The 15,721-nt window shown below is 33.5% G+C and overlaps 1 protein-coding gene across 5 annotated transcripts in view; it reads right to left on the bottom strand.

Moving 5' to 3' along the window:
* METTL25 (methyltransferase like 25) overlaps positions 1 to 15,721 on the bottom strand; it is a 123,633-nt gene that overhangs the window by 22,731 nt on the left and 85,181 nt on the right. For 4 of the 5 annotated variants that reach the window (XR_012518401.1, XM_074402476.1, XM_074402477.1 and 1 more), the window contains one exon: positions 8,489 to 8,582. Coding sequence is in view for 3 of the 5 variants with exons in the window: in XM_074402476.1 (XP_074258577.1) it covers positions 8,489 to 8,582 (94 nt within the window). In the remaining 2 variants the exon portion in view is untranslated. Of the gene's footprint in view, positions 1 to 8,488; positions 8,583 to 15,721 lie in introns of those variants that run through there. The other variant, XR_012518403.1, reaches the window with a different exon arrangement.

Raw genomic sequence — 15,721 nt, forward strand, 5'->3', positions numbered from 1 at the left:
GAAAGCTTTTCCTCTAAGAACTTTAATAGGGCAAAGATGCCCAGTCTTACCACTCTCATGCAACACAGTATTGGAAGTTCTTATCAGGGCAACTAGGCAAGAGAAAGAAGTAGAGGAAATCCAAATTGGAAAGGAGGAAGTAAAATTATCCCTCTTTGCAGATGACATGGTCTTATTATAGATAGAAAAACCTAAAGATTCTACCAAGAAAATTCGTAGAATAAACAAATTTAGTAGAATTGCAGAACACAAAATCAACATACAAAAATTGTTGAATTTCTATACATAGTGAACTAGATTAAAAAAATGAAGAAATCAATTCCACTCACAATAGCTATAAAGGAAATAAAATATATATGAATAAATTTAACCAAGGAGGTAAAAGACCTGTACAAGGAAAACTATAAAACACTGAATAAACTGAAAAGGATAGAAAAAAAATGGAAAAATAGTCCATGTGCATGGATCCAAAGAATTAATAATGTTAAAATGATCATACTACCCAAAGCAATGTACAGGTTCAGTGCAATCCCTATCAAAATACCAATGACATTCTACACATAATTAGAAAAAAAAATTAAAATTTGTTTGGAGTTATAAAAGATACAGAATAGCCACAGCCATCTTGAACAAAAAGAACAAAGCTGGAAGCATGACATTACTAGACTTCAAAATATTTTACAAAGCTGTAGTAATCAAAACAACATGACACTGGCATAAAAACAGAAACATAGACAAATGCAATAGAATAGAGAACCCAGAAATAAATTCACGTGTCTTCAGTCAACTAATGTTTGACAAAGATGTCAAGAATATACATTGGAGAAAGAATAGTCACTTCCATAAATGTCTGGGAAAACTGGATATCTACATGCTGAGGAATAAACTAGACACGTCACTTCTCATCCAATACAAAAATCAACTCAAAACGGATCCACGAACTTAATATAAGACCAAAAACAACAAAACTACTAGGAGAAAACATAGGATAAATGCTTTAGGATATTGCTCTGGAAAAATATTTTTGAATAAGACCGCAAAAGCACAGGCAAGTAAAGCAGAAAATAAAAAAAGAGGATTATATCAAACTAAAAAAGCTTTTGCAGAGCAAAGAAAACAATCATCAGAGTGAATTCAACCTACAGACTACGGGATAAGATTTCCAAACTTTTCATCCAACTGGTAATTAATATCCAGAATATACAAGGAACTCAAATATTTCAACAGCAAATAAGAACAACAACAACAAACCCCAAATCTAAGGAAAAAAATGGACAAATAATCGGAGTTGACATTTCTCAAAAGAATACATACAAATGGCCATAAAGCACACACACACACACACAATACTCAACATCACTAATAATCAGGGAAATGCAAATCAAAACCACAATGATGTATCATCTTACCCAATTAGAATGGCTATCATGAAAAAGATAAAAAATGAAAAATGTTGGCAAAGATGCAGAGAAAAGGAACTCCTATACACTGTTGCTGAGAATGTAAACTAGTATAGCCGCTATGGAGAAGAGGATAGAGCTTCCTTAAAGAACTATAAATAGAACTATCATACAGTCCAACAATCCCACTGCTTGGCATTTACCCAAAGAAAAATAAATCAATATATCAAAGACACATTGGCATCCCTATGTTTACTTTAGCACTATTTATAATAGGCAAGATATTGAATCAACCTAGGTGTCCATCAACAGATTAACAGGGACAAAGAAAATATGGTATGTATAAACAATGAAACATGATTTGGCCATAAAAATAATGAAATCCTTCATTCCTGGCAACATGTGAAGAACTGCAGAATATTATGTTAAGTGAAATAAGCCAGGATCAGAACATTAAAAACATAGTATCTTCTCACTCAGATGCAGAAACTGAAAAAAAAAAAAAAAAAAAAAAAAAAAAAAAGTAGAATGTAGTATGTTCTCACTCAGATGCAGAAACTGAAAAAAAAAGTAGAATGTAGTACAGAGGATTCCAAAGGCTTGAAAGGATAGGGGGAAGTGCATTATGGGGAGCGATTTGTAAAATAATACAAAATTATAGCTAGATGAGAGGATTAAGTTCTAGTGGTCTATAGCATTGTAGGATGACTATAGTTCACAATAATATACTATATAGTCCCAAATAGCTGGAAGGAGGACCCTGAATGCCCAAAACACAAAGGAAAAACAAATGTTTGAGATGATGGACATGCTAATCATCCTAGTCTAATCACTATACACATAATATATTACAACCTCACTATGTACATCATAAATATATATAATAATGTGTCCATCTTAAAAACATAAAAGACAAAATATATATTAAAAAAGAAAACAATAAAAAACAATACAGTATAACTACTTACATAGCATTTACGCTGTATTAGGTATTAGTAGTCTAGAGATTATCTAAAGTATACAGGAGGATATGCATAGGTTCTATGCAAATACTATGACACTAGGGACTTGAGAACCCACGGATTTGGATATCCCCGGGAGTCCTGGAACCAATCCTTTGAGGATAGCAAGGAACGACTGTATTTATATGTTTTTAAGTGAAAACTTCAGGGCTTAAAGAGTGATTTCATGCTTTAATCAAATTTTTAAATTAAACATGAGTCTCAGCTGGGTGCGGTGGCTCATGCCTGTAATCCCAGCACTTTGGGAGGCCAAGACGGGCGGATCATGAGGTCAGGAGATTGAGACCATCCTGGCTAGCATGGTGAAACCTCGTCTCTATTAAAAAAAAAACAAAAAAAAATTAGCTGAATGTGGTGGTGTGCGCCCATAGTCCCAGCTACTTAGGCTGAGGCAGGAGAATTACTTGAACCCAGGAGGTGGAGGTTGCAGTGAGATTGTGCACTGCACTCCAGCCTGGGCAACAGAGTGAGACTCTGACTCAAAAAAAAAAAAAAAAAAAAAAAGAGTCTCATTAGATCAGAGATTATAAGAAAATTTTAAAATGAAGAGAGTATCGCTCAGTATATACACACCTTAAAGATAGATGTTAGAAGTATATTCATGGTCTCATGTTACAGACATGTATATTCATTGTGTTAAGTGAAATAAGCCAGGATCAGAACATTAAACGTGGTATGTTCTCACTCATATGTAGAAGCTGAAAAAAATGTTAATCTCATAGAAATAAAATGTAGTACAAAGCATTGCAGATGCTTGGAAGGGTAGGGTGAAATGGGGTATACAGAGACATTTGTTAAAGAATACAAAATTATAGCTAGATTAGAGGATTAAGTTCTAGCGGTCTATAGCACTGTACATTCATGATCTCATGAATACATATTCATGGTCTCATATTATAGACATCATTATTGAGTGTTAAAGCCAGTGCGAGCCTCTTCAACTTCCTGAAGATAAAAGGAAGGTACTGGAATGGAAGCACTGCCTGGCATAGATCATCCTTAGGCAAGAACAGACATGCAAACTTGTAAATTGAGAGTACACACTGCATGGCAGCTGAAAGTAGTGGTAATGAATGCCATTGCTCTGTAGGGCTCAACTCCTAGTCTCTAGAAAACGGAACTAGCATGAGTTAAGATGTGCAGTGGGGCCCTTACAGGACCTACTTAGTGGGCTCTGAGTCACCTATAGGAAGATATCCAGCCCTTAAGAGAAACTGGAGTAGGGGACAATATATAAGAAATCATGTTCAGGTGCTTGAGGTTTTTTTTTTTTTTCTTCCCACTTTCCTTGTAGTTTGTTGACAGTGATTTTAAATCTGATATTATTCTGCGCATTAGACAGTATATGTCTTAGTATCCATAATGTTCCATGTATTTGACCAGTTTCATCCCATCAGCCAGACTTCCATGAGTTAAAGTCCTGAATACAAGCATGTCTTCTTTAACTCTTCAGTAAGATTCATCATTCCTTGCTTTTTTTTCTGCCTTTATTTCAAACTTTAATTCCTTAATCTGTTTTAGAAGTACATTTATTTTGTCTGTTGACAGGCACAAATTTTCTCTTTATTTTTTCTTACCGGTTTGTTTGCCTGACGATTGCTAGTTTTGGAAAAACACCAAACAAGCATTCTTGTACTCAAGTCTGTTAGTAAGTTATGTAAGTATGACAAACAGAAGCATGAGTTCTAGAGTTACGCATCTGGATTGGAATCCCTCCTCCCCAGTTTCATAGATTTTGTCCTAAAGAAATCCACTTAAATTCTGTCTCAATTTTCTCATCTACAGAACAATAATAATGTAACTTATTTGATAAGGCCATCCTTAGTATTCAATAAGATAATATAAACAAAGCTTTTAGCATAGTGCCTGGTATAAAGCAGACGTTTGGTAAACATTAGTTACCTCATGCTGTTCCTAAAAAATAAATACATTTTATAACAGTTTTGATTTACAGAAGTTTTGAGAATAGGACAGAGAATATCCATATACTCTATACTCTTTTCTTCTCTTGTTAACATTTTACAATATGGTATATTTGTTATAATTAGTAAACCAAATATTAATACATTACTATTAACAAAAGTCCACATTATATTCAACTTTCCTTAGTTTTTATGTAATATCCTTTTCCAGGTCTAGAATCCCATGCAGGAAACCACATTGTAATTAGTCCTCTTGGCTTTGACAGTTTCTCAGACTTGCCTTGTTTTTGCAGACCTTGACAGGTTTGAGAAGTACTGGCTGACCAGTACTTTGTAGAATGTTTTCTGTAGAATGCATTTTGTAGAATGTTTCTCCACTGGGATTTCTCAAATATTTTTCTCATATACAGATTAGGGATAGGTTTTTGAAAGAAATACTATAGGAATAAAGCACCATATTCCTTACCTTATAACAAGAGTACATACTATCAACATGAGTTATCACTGTTGACGCTGACCTCGATTACCTGGCTGAGACTCTGTTTGTCAGGTTCTTCACTGGAAAGTTCCTTGTTTTCCCCGCTTCACATACTTAGGCTCTTTGGAAAAAAGTCATTATGCACAGGCCACACTTAAAGTATGGGGAGTTTTGCTCTAACCCCTTGAGGGGAAAATATCTATATAAATTATTTGGAGCTCTTTTCCATGGGACATTTGTCTCTTCTCCTCCATGTACTTGTTTATTCAATTAAAAAAAAATAAATCTATATAAGGGGGGTGTAGATAAGCAAAGGTAGACCACATGCTATAACTTTATGGAGTACGGGTTGGATGAGCAGGTGACAGATACAGTTGTTCACAGACCCTCCCCACATCATATGTGATAAGAAGATGGGTTAGCAACTGAGATAGTTCTCACCACTTGATGGTGGGACTGAAGGTTCTTGGTTAGGACATAACTGGCTTAAGAGCTAAAGTAAGTGTATGTGAAGGTGAACGCATCAGCAGATCCTGTCAAAGAAGTCAGGGAAGACAAAGCCAGTGGCAAGGAGGCTGAAGTGTTCCTGATATTCTCAGGTTGATAGAGGAAGTTATCCAAAGATTAGTATCACTGTGATCTTCTGGAATAAACAGAGCAAAGGTGACTCAGTATGTTATTACTTTTAGGTATGATTTCATTTTGCATATAACTGATGTTCCTAAGTTTGAAACATATGGGCTTTTTGCTTTTTAGTTTTCAAGTTTTCTATTGATAGATCCTCAAGTTCAGAGATTCTGTCCTCAGCTGTGTCCAGACTAATAAGCCTATCAAAAGCATTCTTCATTTCTACACCAGTATTTTTTTTCTCTGTTTTTCTTTTCTTGGAGACAGAGTCTTGCTCTGTCATCCAGGCTGAAGTGCAGTGGCACAATCATAGCTCACTGCAGCCTCAAACTCTTGGGCTCATGCAATCCACCTGCCTCAGCTGCCCAAGTAGCTGGGAATAGAGGTGCATGCCACCACACTAGGTAATTTCTGAATTTTTTGCTGAGATGGGATGTTACCATGTTGTTCAGGCTAGTCTCTAACTCCTGAACTCAAATAATACTCCTGTCTTGACCATCCAAAGTGTTGGGATTACAGGTGTGAGACACCATGGCTGTACACTATGGCAGTATTTTTCATTTCTAGCATTTCCTTTTAGTTTTTTTTTTTTTTAAACTTCCATCTCTTTCCTTACATTTTTCAGTATGTTCTTGCAGGTTATTCACCCTGTCCATTAGAACATTTAGTATATTACTCATTATTGTTTTAAATTTCTGGCATGATAATTCTAACATCTTTGCCACATCTGAATTTGATTCCGATGCTTGCTCTGTCTCTTCAATCTGTGTTTTTTTGCCTTCTAGTATGCCTTGTAATTTTTTCTCAATGGCCAGATATAAAATACTTGGTAAAAGTAACTGTGGTAAGCAAGCCTTTAGTGACCTGATGGTAAGGTGTGAGGGGAGGGGTAATGATTTACAATGATTTGAGTCCTTTAATTGTGTCTCAGTCTTTTAGTGAGCCTGCGTCTCTGTACTATAAACTTTATCAGTGCTTCTCAGTATTTTTACCCTTTCTTGGGTGGCACAGGATGGCTAGAGCAGGCTAAAGTTATATTTTCTTCTCCCCCATGGAAGGTTAGAGTTGGCTGGAGCTGGGTATTTTCCTTCTTTCAGGTGAGTTAGGCTCTAATAAAACACCAGCAGGTTAAGCTTTGATTACATAGTTTCTTCTGAGAAACTATTCAGAAGAGTAGAATGCTCTGGTATATTTCAAAATGGTTATTTTTCTTCTCTCCTTGATGGAAGCAGGAGGGGATTTTTTCTCTACTATTCTCTAAAACCAGATTAAGCTCATTAAGGTAAAACTCACAAAGGTGTGGGTGGTCCCTTATGAGTGGTTCCCTCTGTATTTTTTAATTCCCAAAGTTGTCCACACTGAGCCTCCAATAATTTGTCAATTACAGTTCAGGTTTTTTCCTACCTGGCATAGGTTTCTGTGGAGGTTTCTGCTCCTGTAAGTTGTAAATCTCTGCATTTGCCTGTCTTCCCAGTGTGGGAGGCAGCAGTTTGCCCTGTGACCTCACTTCTCTAAAGAGTTGTGGACTTTTCTGTTTTTCTTTTTTAGCTTTTAAGTCTTCCTAAGACTGAGTGGCAATTTCCAAGCTTTTATATGCTGGACTGGAAGCTATCCACTATAAATGTTTTTGTGAAAAGTAAATAAAGTAATTTTTCTGCTGTCCACAGCACAATATCTACCAGCATAAGTGTTCAATAAATATTAACTATTATTATCTTATTAATTATATAATAATAAATATATTAAGAAACATTTGCTGTGGTTATTAAAATGGGAAAACAAAGCCAGAGGGAAAGATAATAAATATTTAAATGTATTAAGTTTAAGTAAAACTGTAGCTCTTAATTTGTGACAATAATGCTTAAGTTAGTGTTCTTGATACTAAATACAAGACATGAAATGAGATATGCACTAAAAGTTTGCATTAGGTAAGACTAATTGTAAAGAAAACCAATCAGATAAATGAAAAACATTTCTTTTTAAAGAACCTAGAAATAAATTAATTAGTGTAACCATGTCTATTCTCCATTATGACAAAATTAGGAAAGTCTTCATTAGTGACTAAATATTAATATTTATAAGCATCATGTCAATTGTGTTATTACTTGTAGTACATATAAAGGGATTATAATAATTAAAATGAATATCATATAGTTAGCATATACTATATACACTGTGTTAAAAGCTTTATGTCTATTACCTAATTTAATCCTTCCTAAACCCTATGGCTTTCTTATAGCTATTTTAAAGAGGAGGAAACTGACTAGTCCCAGTTCAATTGCTTTAAGTAATAAAGCAACTGGCGACTAAATGAATAATTGATAATTAATAATAATACCCTTTAGCTTTGATATAACATTATCATGTCCTTTTAACATTTTCAAGAAATCCATTTCATTCCTTTAACTACCTACTCTATTCTTTGTTTCAATTTATAATCAATTCAAAATACCTGAGTATTCCAAGTTCATTTAATACTTTAGTATTAATAGCTCATCTAAATAATGTTGAAAGCTGTTTTTTTCCCTCAGTGATAGAATATTTATTAATATCAGTCAACAAGTTTACCATTCTGCTTTCAATAATATGTTATCAATTATTAACTTGGGCCTCCTATGATATTACAACTTTTCAATATTCTCCCATTTGAAGGCTTTTGAATTTAAGATTTTTAATTTCAATTAGTTATATAAGCTGTAAATAATTTCATTGCAAAATTAAAACCTTTCTCTCTTGCTTTACTTCTATTTATCATTTGTACTGCTGTCTTGATTTTTAACTATATTTTGATTTGTGAACTGGCACATTTTTAACTCTCACTGAAAGAGGGAAACTGTGAAGATACATGACAGTAAACTTTCTACAATGACAGGAAGGATAAACTGGAAAAAAGAGGATGCAGGTCTGGTTTCAATATAATTTGGACGTTTTCACAAATGAGAGAAAAGTAGAAGGGAAGTTATTTTGTATTCTCTCAATTCATTACTAAAGAGAAGTTTTTCCACCTTTTATGAAAATTATGAGTCATCATATACTGACCTTTGACTCATCTAATCCAAGCTTCTTTAGAGACCTTCTGACATAATCCAGAAATGAAGAACATTTGGAGTAAATTTTACCAACATGCTGATCACTGTAAAAAAAATTGAATAAATTTTTAGTTTTTCCAATGTAAATTTTAGATGGTTTTAAATTCAATAATGAAATATTTTTAAATATTTTCTGTGAATATGGCACAAGATCCAAATGTGATCAAAATGTAATAATACTTTTGAGAACATTTTAAAGTTACATGTCACAAAGTATTCAGGATCTCCTTTTGACAATTCTTATACAGCAGTGAAGACTCTGAGAAAGAAGTTTTAAACACAGTATTAAAAAGTCTCACTTTTAAAAGAATGATTCGTCTTTCAAAAGTTTCCATTATGCTATGAAACATTTGAGATTTACTGGCTCAATATTACAGTGAGCATCTCATGACAACATCTGTTACTAGGGGCAATAATTCAACAGCTATGCAAAGAGAACTTCTTCAATACCAGCCACTGATCAAGCCCCATATCATGAGTTGGATCTGACTTGATCTTATTTATGCCTTGCAAATTCTCAAAATAATTTAAACAAAGTACCATGAGATGGTTTTGAATTTAAACAATACAATGCTAGACTACCACAGCTCACAACTTTGGTTACAATTTAGGTGTAATGTAAAAATCAGAGGATGAAAAAATTAACTGTGAGTTATCAAAAACAAGGAATAAAGCCTTATTTGTTCTTGGCAATATAAATATTAATACCTCTGATTAATTAGACATGCTGTTCTAGCAATTCTTCCTTTAAAATATATTTAAAATATATTCCTTCAGCTAAATTTCAAGATGGCATCTCAATTCCACTTTTTATTACATCATGTCCTAATTATTCCAGCTATTTCCTAATGAAGACTTCTAAAATGGAAATTTCTTTTCTTCATTTCTTCCTACATGTTATTTTCTAAGACCATTTTTGTTTTGTCACTTTTCTGCTCCAAAAGCTTTCAATACCTCTCCCATTTATTGGGATAAATTTGAAACTCCTTAGTTAAGCAATCAGGGCCCACTATAACCATATTTCTCAACTACATATCCCATTACATTCCAGTATTTAGTTTTTTCTCCTTAGATCAGTCTACTCATTGTTTCAGACTATCTTCCACATTTCTGCCCTGGTGCATTTGCTCACGCAGTTACCTCTTGATGGATTATACCATTCCCACTCTCTTCTACAACTTAGTTGAACTGAAGTCATCCTTTTTATGATAAAGTGCTAATGTACATGTTCTTTTTGGTAACATGACTAATAATAATCTTTTCTAATTTTGAATTTCTATAGCCTCTTTCATTATTCTTTTCATTTGTTATTTTATCACCTTGATTTAATAGTCACTTGAACAGGTAGGTACAGGTTCTAGAAGGCAGAAAATATATTTTTTACAGGTTTCTGTATCATTCTCAGATACTACACATACACATCATTCTCAGATATTATACATCTTAGGTGTAACAGATACCATATTTATATATATATATATATATATATATATATATATATATATATATATATAATGTATTACAAAATATTGATTTAACTGTGTAGCCAGGAAAATATGTCATTTAATATTAACTCCCTGCTGCTCAGCTTAAAAAAGTTGAGCTTTGATTTTTTTTTTTAATCCAAAAGGATAAGCACTTAAGTATTTCCTGTAAGCCAGTTAGTCTGGCTCCAATTTTATGCCATTCTTCACTGTTTTATGGAGAAGTTCTTGAGAAAAAGCAAAGAATAGTACATAAGAGGGTGGTTTCCAGTCAGACTGGTTCTATCGTCTATGAGTTTCTTGCTCATTAAAATGGGGTATCAATAGCATTTACTTCAGATAGTCACTATCAGGATTAAATTACATAACACATATAAGGTGCTCAGAAATGAGCCATGATGTAAGCTATTGTTACTTTCATTAATATTGCTTTTATAATTATTAGAATTATGGTCTAGATTTTTCATTTATTATACAGTTAAAAATCCCCTGAGTAAAATGTTTCCAAATAAGTACTAAACATTATAAGCTTAAGAGAGAATACAATATAAATGTAGGTGGTATTTATTTCTTTCCTGGGTGTTATCCTTCAGACTGCTTGAAAATCAGAGAAACATTTTCAATTTATTTTCCCTTCCTTTAATTTTCGTTTTCAAAATACACTATTTTTTTTTTTACTGTTGCAAAATATCACAGTATGGTTATTATAAGATTGCTTGTAATGTGTTAAGCAGTAATTTGCTATATAAGAATTCTTTTAAGTTTTTTGTTAAGATGTACTATTTCAGACCTCTTTTTAACAATAATAGGGGAAAAAAAACACTCAACTAGAACTACAAAGTTGGTGATGTGATCATTACTTCATCTCTTACGACACTGCCTCCTCAACAACACTGGCATTCTCTTAGTTTCTTGAACACATCATGCTTTTAGCTACAAACACTATACTCGCAATCCCCTTGCTTTGGAAACACCAAACTCTGCCTTTCAGATCCTATCTCAAATCTTGCTTCCTTAGGTAAGCCTTTTCTGGCCCTCCACAAGTTGGGCTCCTAACACAGAGAACTTCTTCAGATACTCTTCTCTTGTTTCTCTGATTGTGTCCCTCCCTTGATATCTTAAGCCAGTGAATTCTTGAAAGGGGGTGAACCCATCCAAACGGAAAGAGAATATTAAACTTTTTATTTCTCTTTTGTCTCTTTTAAATTTCAATTTCTGAATTTGTTGTAAATTCTATACAATATGCTAGTGGAGAGACATGTATGTCACTTATAAATAAATATTCATTTTTGCATGCATGCTCAGAAATGTTTCTGGACAGAGGTGTGAAATGTAAAAACATGTTTGAGACTGCTAAACACAGCTGTCTTGCTCATGATAATATCCCCAGAACCAAGCATAGTACCTTACACAGCAGGATCTCCATTAATTAATTAAATAATTAAATAAATCATCCCTCAGCTAGTAGAAACAAATACATCTAGTTACACCATAAGAGAAAAATGCATTAATATAATAAATAGGTCTATCTATTATATTCAAGTATAATAGACAAGCATATAGGCAAGCTTAGTTATACGAATAAGTGTAATTTAAAATAGAGAGCTACTGAAGAAAGATGTAAGAAAAAGTACAAAGTAAACAATACAAATATTAACAGCTAATACTCATTGTGTTTACTATGTGCCAGTGTTTCTTATGTTCTTTGCTGTATTTACTCACTCAATCCGTACAACCCCATGTGGTAGGTCCCATTATTATCCCCATTTTAAAGATTTTAAAGCAGAGAGAGGTTAAGTAAACTCTCCAACATTCGACTCCGTAGTCTTGGATATTAACTATTAGTCAATATTACCTCCAGCATAGTACTTGAATAGATTTCATACTCAATACTGTTAAATTGCAGATAAGGAACAGCCACCTCTGTGTAACAGGTGAATAGCAAAACAGATTCCATGATACCATAACAAAGTATGTGTAGATATTCTTACAGAAAAGCTATGCAGAGCCTCCTGCTATAATCAAGGAAACAGAATTTTAGTGTTTTAGTGCAACCATGGGATACTAAATAATTCTAACAATTAAAAAATTATATGAGGGAATGGATTTCATAGGAGGAGATTTGTTCTTCCCAAGTCATTTATTGCTAGACTTACTGCTCAAACTCATTAGCAGTTAGGATCAGTCAAAAGCATGTTTACAATTTCTAAATGTTATACATGTTAATCAGATTTCTCATTAATTTTAAAACATGTATTCAAATGTTGTATATGCATGACAGTGTAGTGGTTGGTATAGGTTTTGAACTAAAGACTGAAACAGGAGTGTTTCACTTTCCTCGCTCCACCACTTATTAAACAATTAACCTCTTTGCCACTTCTTGATTATCAGTAGAATGGTGTTAAATCTATCCTATAAGGCTGAGGATAAAATAAAATTTTCAATATACCATGCATGGCTCAAGGAAAAAAAGGATATTTTTCAGAAAACAGAAATGTCACATATAGTATTATTACTAGTATTAAGTATAATGAATCAGACTTTATAACTTTTAGAAGTTATTACTTTTGTAGGGCTTGAGACCAATTCTACAAGTCTTGGTGTTTCATAAAGTAATCTTAAAAATAATACCTGCAAAGTGAGTTTATGACATAGAAAATAATTCATTCTTTTGTAGGTGCAAAGAAGGGGACATATTTTATTCATTAGCATTTAGAAGGGTCTATAGTTTTAAGGATAAATATTGCAATTAAAAATTATTTACTCATTCATTTAATTTAGAAACAGGGTCTTGCTCTGTTGACCAGGCAGGCGTGTAGTGGCATAATCATAGCTCTCTGCAGCCTCAAACTCCTTGGCTCAAGCAATTTTCCTGCTTCAGCTTTGTAAGTAGCTGAGACTACAGGTATGTGCACCCAGTAAGATACTGCAATTGTATTAGTTAAGAAATAGAAAGGAGGTAGGCCAAAGAATCTTTAAATGGAAAATAAAAGGGCAGAATAGGATTATTCAAAAAAGGAATATGGGGTGTGTTATATTTTTAAGTAATGGCAGTCTTATTTATGAGAGAGCCTGCTATAGAAAAAAATTCACAATCTTTACAGTTTCTTGAGAGTATTATTTATGGTATTATGGTCCAATAAAGTTTTACTCTTCATATTTAATAATTTAAAATAAAAACTTATAGTTGCTTTATGTTGCCTCCATGTAGAAGTATTAATGTAACAGCTCAGTTTAGAAGGTTTTTTTTTTAACACATAGAGCCTGACAGGCACAGAAACTTCTGTCATTAAACAGACATGATAGAAAAGAATAAAAAGAGAGCAAAAATCATTCATCAAAGGGAAAATATGTCACATTGTGTTCCTAAGGTAAACTGTTTACTGTAGCTAAAAGGAAATATTATTTAAAAATACTAATATTTCAGAGGAATTCTCCAAAATATTTTATAGTTCCCTATCAACATTTCTGATAGTAAAGAAAATTATGATGAAACATTTATTTCATTATTGTTATTTCCTTTGGAGTTGATAGGCAAATAATCACTTATGATTACCCAAATGAAAACCTAGAAGTCAGAATAATTATTTTCATGAATTTTCTGTTTTTCAGAGTGGGCTCCACAAAACAGTATTTAATTAAGTATTTATATATAGTTTGGAAGAAGAAAGATAGTATGAACAAGTAAGCATAGGTTTCAACAGAGTGATATAGATTTCTTTTAATAATAGTATCACTCAATATGTTCCAGGCATTGTTGTAAGCACTTTATAGATATTAACTTCATTTTCAAAACACCCTTTTGAGGTAGGTACTGTTATTAACCCCAGTTTACAGATGGAAAAACTGAGGCAAAAAGATATAAAATTATATGCCCAAGACCATACTGAAATGATGCAGTGGGGATACTGGCATTAGAAACCATGCAGTAGAGCTCCTGTCCTTATGTTCTTAATGGTGACATGCTGCTGTCTCTCACCAAACTATTAGGACTCTTTAAAATATGAGCATGCACTTAAGTCTTAAAGAGGAGGATATTGCATGGAGCATTCACTTTTAAGAAATTCTTTTCTCCCTATTTTCACAGAATCAACTGCACTTTAGGACAACAATCTGGAGAACACTGATATAGAACAGTCAAAATTTTCTCGTTCAAAAGCTTTTCTAAAATACTCTGGAGTCAGGTTCTTTGGCTCTATTAGTTGAAGTGAATGAAAGAAGGCAGATCATTTGGGTTGGGAGATAATCAACAACAATAAATAAAACATGTACTATTAATATATTAGATAGTAATAAGAGCTGATGAAAACCTGGTGATAGAGGAGAGAAAGCAGATATGAAAGGTCAGAGAAGAGTGATGGTAAATAGTGATATCTCAGAGATAGTAATTTTGAATAAAGACCTGAAGAAAGTGAGCGAACCAAGTGGCTATCTATGGAAGGGGATATTCAAAGCAGAGAATGCAGCATAATCAAAGGCCCTGAGTAGAAGTGTTTCTGGTATTTTCAAGGAACACTAAGGAAATTAATGTATCTGGCACAGACATAAACTAAGGGAAGAAGAGTAGAAATGAGGTCAGAGAAAAAATGAGGAGCCAGATGACATAAAGCTTTGCAGGTCACAGGAGAAACATTAGCTTTACCTCTGAGGTAAGCAGAAGCCACTGGAAGATTATGAGCATGAACCCACTTAAAAATATCAATCGGATCACTCTAGCTATTATGTACAGAATAGACTGTAGTGAGCAAAAGTAGAAGAGAGAGACCACTTAGGAACTTATTACAATAATCTGGGTGAAATATCATGGTGGCTTGGACCAGAGGGATGGTCCTGAGCATTGTGAAAAGTGATAAAAACAAATTTAGATACATTCTTAAAGGAGAGATTATAAAGTTGCTGAAGGATTGAACCTAGGCAGTGAGAGAAAAGAGTCAGGGATGCCTTCAGGATTTCTGGTCTGAGTACATGGAAGAATACGATTGTCATTAACAGGACTACAAATTTGGGATTCACCAGTATAAATGACACTTAAAGCCACCAGATGGAATGAAATCATCTACTTAGTAGGTACAGACAGAAAAAAAAAAGCCACCTCAACAATTAGAGGTTTGAAAAAGAGAAATCAGCAAGAAAACTGAAAAAAGAACAAGAGAAAAGGGTGAGTATCTTCTGAGTCTTTCCCTAGAATATGAGTGAAAGAAATGTTTAATGAAGAGTGTAAAATTGAGTGCAATACTGATGGCAGGCAAAGTAAGAGGACTGAGAATGGAGCATGCAGTTTAACAACATAGGGTCATTCACATTCAAGAAAAGGGTGGTTTGCTGGTGTGATGAAAATAAAATCTTTGAAACATGTTTAAGGGAAGTGGAAAAGAAACTACCAGAACTTTCAAGGAATTTTGCTGTAAAGGAAAGAACCAACATGGGACAGTAGTTAGAGGGAAAAACTGGGTATAAAGAGGATTTTTAGAATTTGTACTCTTAACCACTACGATACACTATTTAATTTAGTAAAACTGAAAAACTGGTCATCAAGGAGTTCAGAAGGTAGCAGAGGAGTAGAAATACAATTAATTGTATTGTTCAGGTTCAGTAAGAACAGTGAATCACAGCTTAAATACTATAGGAGAACAGAAAAGAATGGAAAGGAGAAAAGAAAGCTATCACAGAGATGTCTTCTAAACTGGATTTTTAAAAAC

Source organism: Saimiri boliviensis, chromosome 7 (assembly GCF_048565385.1).
Source record: "Saimiri boliviensis isolate mSaiBol1 chromosome 7, mSaiBol1.pri, whole genome shotgun sequence".
Classification (NCBI taxonomy): domain Eukaryota; kingdom Metazoa; phylum Chordata; class Mammalia; order Primates; family Cebidae; genus Saimiri; species Saimiri boliviensis.